The following is a 7,089-nucleotide window of genomic DNA, read 5'->3' on the forward strand; positions in this document are numbered from 1 at the left end:
TTTGTGAGCAGACAAAGCGCAGAGAAGCTTCTTATCCTTCCCTGTTGGTATTCACACACAGAATCTGCAAAAGCTAAAGTACTTGTATCATATCCCAATTATCAATTTAATTACCAATTATACCCCTTCTTTAATATATTGCTCTGCTCTAATTAACTCCCTCTTTCAGCTGGGTGTATCAATGAAGGAACATATATATTTGTTAACAATCCCAACATTGTAAATAATTACAACTTCAATGGCTTATGTTATACTTCTCCATCATAACAGTGGCCTATATAGTTGATTGTCGTACGAGCCAGTTTAGAAACTTGCCCTGTTCCATCTAGTTCTAAGATTTTTCTTTCATCTCTCTCTCTCTCTCTCTCTCTCTCTCTCTCTCTCGTATCTGCAATGGCACCCATGAGTCTGCCTCCTGGATTTAGGTTTCATCCAACGGATGAGGAGCTTGTTGCTTACTATCTGGATCGAAAAATCAATGGCAGAACCATTGAACTTGAAATAATCCCAGAAGTCGATCTCTATAAATGCGAGCCATGGGACTTACCAGGTACGTACATGTACATGCATATTTATTTTCCTTTACACTGCCATTTTAATCGATTTACACTGATATCTATGCATCTACACCAAAAATTTTGTGAAACAGATAAGTCGTTTTTACCCAGCAAAGATTTGGAATGGTATTTTTACAGTCCAAGGGATAAGAAGTATCCAAATGGTTCAAGAACTAACAGGGCAACAAGAGCTGGCTACTGGAAAGCCACAGGGAAAGACAGACCAGTGCACTCTCAAAAGCGGCCTGTAGGTATGAAGAAGACGTTGGTTTACTATAGAGGTAGAGCACCCCATGGCATTAGAACCAACTGGGTCATGCACGAGTACCGCTTAATCGACTCACTATGTGGCACTTCTTCATCATCAAGATTAAAGGTAAGAGATTTAGCCAGAATTATTATCTTTCCTATCTGTGATGTGGGATTTTTGTCTTCAATAATCGCGACCAACGAACCATCAAGATAAAGTTCGATTGGCAAAATATATCAGATATAGAAAATACACTATAAACCCTATCTTGAAACATAAGCAATATAAAAAGAAAAGCAAATATAAGATAGATTATACTTTTATATGGAAATAGTTAATGTGAAAGATTTCTGGTTTGCATATCACAAATAGCGTTCACCAGAGAAACCCTAGAAGCAAGAAGCTAGTAGCTAGAGGATAGGAAATTATTCTTACTCTCCATGTATCATCTCTCATCTTCATATGGGTTTATTATTCACATTGAAGGAGGATCTCATTTATGTATGAGTGTGTAAAAATGATTTAGGAACTCTTTGAAATGCATTTGGATAGACATGTTTATGAGGGAATACAGTTCACTACTTGACTTTATGCAGTAAAGAAAAGAAAAGCATCGTAGGCTATGTTTTCTTTATGTTAAATGGCATGGAGAGAGAAAGAAAGAGAGGTTAGATCTATCAAATTTAATCATTGCTCATGATTTTATGTACCATTATCATTTTTAGATCTTCCTTTTTTCCTTACCATAACATTACCAACTCTTTAATAAAGAATACCTTATCAACACTATGTTGAAAGAGTCTTTGTTTCAAGACTTTAACTTACTTGTGACTTTGCTTTTGTTCCTGTTTATTTTTCTCCTTTCTAAGATTTTCTTTTGATTGATTTTTCACTCTATAGGATTCCTATGCATTGTGCCGTGTATTCAAGAAAACCATGCAAATTAATCCCAAATCAAAAGAAGGGGAAAATGGGAATGTAAAGAACGATGAAATGTGGGTTTCTGATGAACAGTTCTTAACAGAAGATAAAAGTGGGATTGAAACTTGTAAAGGGAGGGAAAATGAAGATGAGAATTTCAACAATGATTACTCTAAATTTCCATCCGATACATCTTCCTCAGATGTCACCCAGGGGACGCCATTTGAAAATGCAGTAGCCGATGATTCACAAGCTCCATTTGCCTCTGATGAAGCCAATAGCTCCGCTAATATGTATTATGTTGGTGTAGACTTCTCCTCAAATTTACTTCAGGTATGCTAACAATAACCCATTTATAACCCTACCTCGTTTAGCAATTGATTGGGCTTGCACATGTGATTAATTCTTACTAACATCCAATAAAAATCTCTCATTTTAGTTAAAATTATGGTGGGTCTCACATAAAACTACATTTAAAAATTTTTATTTGTTAAATTTTTTTATGATTTTATATGGGCGAGAATTTTCTACACATGCAGAAAAATAAGTCATTGATGGATTAGATCTGAATAAGTTTTTTCATTATCATTAGATAATAAGTTAGTAATTAAGTTAATTTTAATTATGGGCCATCCCATTATTCATAAAATAATATTATTCCCAAGCTATCTTTTATGTTCATGATGAGGTTATGCCCTTTGCCAACACCACATTTCCAGCAAATTTGTTGCTTTTTATCACTAAAGCATCATGTTCACACCACATCGTTTTGGAAAATCATGCCAGTTTTTCACTATATTTAACAAATCTTTGTTCACTCAGACAACTGAAAGTACAATCCTTCAGCCAATGGGTTGGAAGTGGCCCACTAAAACAAATCCTTAGAGTTCTCTTTTTGATCTTAAAGCGACAAAAGTTGCAAGCAATGAACTCTCTATCTTTTCCTAAAGCTTCCTTGGAAAAATCTCATAGACCGGCTCATATTAATTAGCTTTTCTTCACCATCTTCTATAACCTCTTTTGACCCACTCATAACATCATTCAAACTTCCTGATTTTTCACTTCTTGTCTTCTTCATCGCCATTGTTTCTCCAATCACATGTTTTCTCCTTGGGAAATTTCTCACTTTGACCTAAGTATGTTTAGACCTGGCACGTCACACTTAGACCCAGATCACTGTGAACGCAAAAGACAAACGTGTGGGCTCTTTCATATTAAATCCCTGTACATCGGGTCTACATAAGTTTTACTTGTTCATATACAGATAATTCTAGTAGTAAGTTAATATTTTACGTGTGTATTCATGCAGGACATGCAGATCCCAAACTACTCAAGCCTGCATTACCCTTGCCCACCCTTAGAATTAGAAGACTTCCCACAGATAAATATAGCAGAGACAAAGCCAGCGAAGTCTGAAATCATGGAAGACTACGTAATGTACGACAAGTACAAGGATTGCATGAACGGAACATTAGAAGAGATTTTCTCTTTATGTTCCTCTCAAGACAATTCCATTTCCCTTTCCATGCAAGACTGAGTACACTAACAACACTTTTTTTTTTCCATATTTTGCACGGGAGAGACTCTTGCTTAGATCTGGTTTATCATGAACTCAAGATATAGCATGTATAATGAGACACATATATCTCATAAATCTAGTTTTGAGTCTATAAAAAAAACAAGTTTTAGGTGAGTTGGTCAGCTCTCAGCTCTCATAATTGAATACATTAAATTAACTGGGATTCATTTTACACATAGGTAGTATTGTGTGGGGCTCAATAACCAAAATGAGTAGAAAAAAGGGTTTATTTTGCCAAAGCAACATAACTATATATACTTAATGTACTTCAATGTAGAACGATGCCAAGGTATGTCATCGTTCCTTTTCCCCATTCCCTTTTTTTTTTTCTTGTTAATCTTTTTTATTTCCAAAGGGTCAAATTAAGAATTTGATAATCGTATTGTTATGTATTTTATTTCTATTGGGAAATGAAAATTCAAGAATTTAATAGTGTTCTCTTTTCTTACTTTTAAGTGTAGTAATATTTTTTTTTTTCACTACAATAAATATTAGATTTACTTGTAACAAAAAATTTTGCTGTAATATTATTTTTTCTTCTATAAAAACTAAGATACAGTTAGTAATATATATATAAAAAAATATAGCAAATGTGGATATTAGTAAAAAAATTTCTTTTAACAATAATAAATTAAGAGAGATTTACAATTTAGTTCTTGAGTATTGCTATTATTAACAAGTCAGCTTCTGCATTTTCAGAAACTTATTAAAACTTCCTTATCTTTTAACTCCGTCAATAAAATAGTTCTCCCATCTATTTTTGCCGTTAAAAATATAGCAAAAGACCAAATTACCCCCCTTCTCCTCCTCCTCCTCCTTCTCATCGATTCTTCCTCCTTTCTATTTTTCTTTTTATTCTTCTTCTTTAAGAGGGAGGAGGAGGAGGAAACGATTCTTCCTTTTCTTCTTCTTCTTTTTCTCCTTCATCATCATCATCATCTTCTTCTCCTTCTTCTTCTTCTCCTTCATCATCATCATCTTCTTCTTCTTCTTTTTCTTATTTTTTGAGGAAGAGGAGGAGAAGGAGAAGGAGGAAGGACTATTTCGTTGACGGAAAGAAACGATAAGGATGTTTTAATAAATATGAAAAAAGATAAGGACGTTTTAATAGGTTTCTGAAAATGTAGAAATTGACTTGTTAATAGTAGCAATATCCAAGGACTAAATAGGGGGTTTTATTTGAGGGCAAAATTAGATTTTAAAAATTTTCTCTCTCATCTTTTATCTATTTTTAATGGAAAAGAGGACGGAAGGATTATTTCGTTGATGGAGAGAAAAAATAATGACGTTTTAATATATTTCTAAAAATGCAGGAACTGACTTGTTAATAATGATAATACCCAGGAACTAAATAGTAAATCTCCCATAAATTAATAATTATTTTCTCCAGCAATCAAAATTTTATTATAAAATAAATACAATCATAAATTTGTAATAACTATATATTGCAATCACATTGCTGCTATAAATTTATAATAGTAAGTTTTAAATTTTGATAGAAAAAATTTTTATCGGTAAGTTTAGCTTTTTTTAGTGTGATTAACAATTTTTTTCTTTGATGGCACAATGCGAGGAATAATATTTAATTTAATACTATAAATATTTAAATAAAGTAGAACTTATATTTTTTATCTTTATTTTATATATTTATATAATAAATAATATGGAAATTGTAATGTTTCATGTCACTTTCATAGTCAATGGATATTTCTATAGTTGTTGCTCAAATGAAATATTGAAATCTATTAATTCTTGGGGATTGGGATTAGGGAGCAGAACCTGACATCTCTAAAATTTATTTAAATACAATTTACCAATAGATTTAGAATTAGGAAGTAAAACCTGAGATTTCTCATATTTATTCAGATGCACTTTACCATTAGATTAAACCTGTGAGTGCTATATATATATATAATTAAAGTATTAATGTAATGATATAAAAATAATTGAAACAACTAATTAGCAAGCTAAGATTTTTATGGGATGCATGTGTCACGTGACAATGTCAAGAGAAGGCTCATATATATTTTTAATATATTTTTGTACTCTTAATGATATCTATTGAAAATTTAAACAGACAAAATAAGATGTGGTTAGGGTTTTATTTTAGGTAATTTGTTGTGGATTGGGGAAATATTATAGATATATATATATATATATATATATATATATATATATATATATATATATATATATATATATATATATATAATAATAATAATAATAATAATTTTAATATTGGAATAAAATTTATATAAATAAAATTTTAATTTATATTAAAAATAGTATGTAAATTTTCGGTGTTTAAAATTTTTACGTTTGAATGTTTGATAACAACATTATTCGAATGATATCACAAATGTAATTATATTTTATTTAGATAATTAAAAAATTTATTTAAATAAATTTTACTATAAATTTATTTATTCTTAATAAAATTTTATTTTAATATTGAGTATTTTAATAATTATTAATATATTTTAATTTTATAATAGAAGAAAACAAATTTTAAATTTTCTTATATTGTATTTCGATATCTGTTCAAAGTGATACCCTGATGAAAAGAGCTTTCGGATGTAGGGGTGTGCATCGCTCGGTTCGGTTCGGTATCGAATTGAATCGGCCAAAACTAATTTAATCGATTTTTTAAAATTATAGACCGAACTGAATCAAATAAGATAGAAAATCGAACTGAATCGAACCGAATTGGTTTTTGACCTTTTCTCTAATTTCATTGAATTATAATATAATTTGGGCCTAATACAAATTGATTTGAACCTAATATATTTAATTAATCAGAAAATCCAATCAATTAATCATAAAATCTAAATTAATCAACAACTTCTAACCTAATATACTTAATCAAATATAATAGTTAAATTATAAAATAATTCAAACAACATCAAAATTATAATTTACCACGATTGTAAGGGAGAGATGCGAGCGACGGCCGTCAGGGAGAGATACGATCCGCGAGCGACAGCTGTGAGAGAGAGACGCGAGCCGCGAGTGATGGCTGTGAGAGAGAGACGCGAAGGATGGAGAGAAGAGATTCTGGCTTTGGCGAGTGGGTGGGTGGGTGGCTACGGGACTGGCGACTGGGTGGGTGGGTGGTCGTGGCTACGGGACTGGCGACTGGGTGGGTGGGTGGCCATGGCTGCGGGACTGAAGACTCGAAGGATGGAGAGAAGAGACTCTGGCTTTGGCAAGTGGGTGGGTGGCTGCAGGACTGGCGACTGCGTGGATGGGTGGCCGTGGCTGCGAGACTAAAGATGCGAAGGATGGAGAAAAGAGACTATGGCTTTGGCGAGTGGGTGGGTGGGTGGCTGCAGGACTGGCGGCTGCGTGGGTAGGTGGCCGTGGCTGCGGGACTGAACTAAAGGACGAGAATGGAGAAGGGAGGGTGCTTCAACTGACTGAGGTCTGAGAGAGATGGAGGTAGGTGGCTGTATGCGGGATGGGAAGTGGCGAAGTGATATAACCCTATAATAAAACGCAGAGTTTAGGGTTAAATTCGGTCGGTTCGATTCGACCGAAGTATTTTATCTCCAAAACCAAACTGAACCGATCAATCTGAAATTTTTAAAAATTAAAATCGAACCGAATCGATTTTATTTTAAAATCAAACCAAATTATTCAATCAAGTTCGGTCGGTTATTTCGGTTCTAATCAAATCGGAATTGTATATAATAGCTAGCATAAAACTACTAAATAACTTAGGTTAACCATTTTGGATCTAGTGAAAAGTGGGTCTAAAAGTTATTTGGGCCAGTTTGGGTCGG

General features: G+C 32.9%; 1 protein-coding gene across 1 annotated transcript; it reads left to right on the forward strand.

Annotated features, from left to right (window-relative positions):
• Positions 1-324: 324 nt before the first annotated feature.
• On the forward strand, positions 325-3,585 carry LOC110604208 (NAC domain-containing protein 96). The gene is made up of 4 exons (XM_021742345.2): positions 325-550; positions 650-933; positions 1,708-2,061; positions 3,038-3,585. The coding sequence occupies exons 1-4, from the start codon at positions 394-396 to the stop codon at positions 3,263-3,265; spliced, it is 1,023 nt and encodes a 340-aa protein (XP_021598037.1). The 5' UTR covers positions 325-393; the 3' UTR covers positions 3,266-3,585.
• The last annotated feature ends 3,504 nt before the right edge of the window (positions 3,586-7,089 follow it).

This window comes from Manihot esculenta, chromosome 16 (assembly GCF_001659605.2).
Source record: "Manihot esculenta cultivar AM560-2 chromosome 16, M.esculenta_v8, whole genome shotgun sequence".
NCBI lineage: Eukaryota > Viridiplantae > Streptophyta > Magnoliopsida > Malpighiales > Euphorbiaceae > Manihot > Manihot esculenta.

Excerpts from the sequence above, each read along its gene's own strand:
- LOC110604208 (XM_021742345.2), top strand. The coding sequence starts at position 394 with ATGGCACCCATGAGTCTGCCTCCTGGATTTAGGTTTCATCCAACGGAT. Across the intron at positions 551-649 it reads CGAGCCATGGGACTTACCAG|ATAAGTCGTTTTTACCCAGC; the intron begins GTACGTACATGT and ends TTTGTGAAACAG. Across the intron at positions 2,062-3,037 it reads TCTCCTCAAATTTACTTCAG|GACATGCAGATCCCAAACTA; the intron begins GTATGCTAACAA and ends GTATTCATGCAG.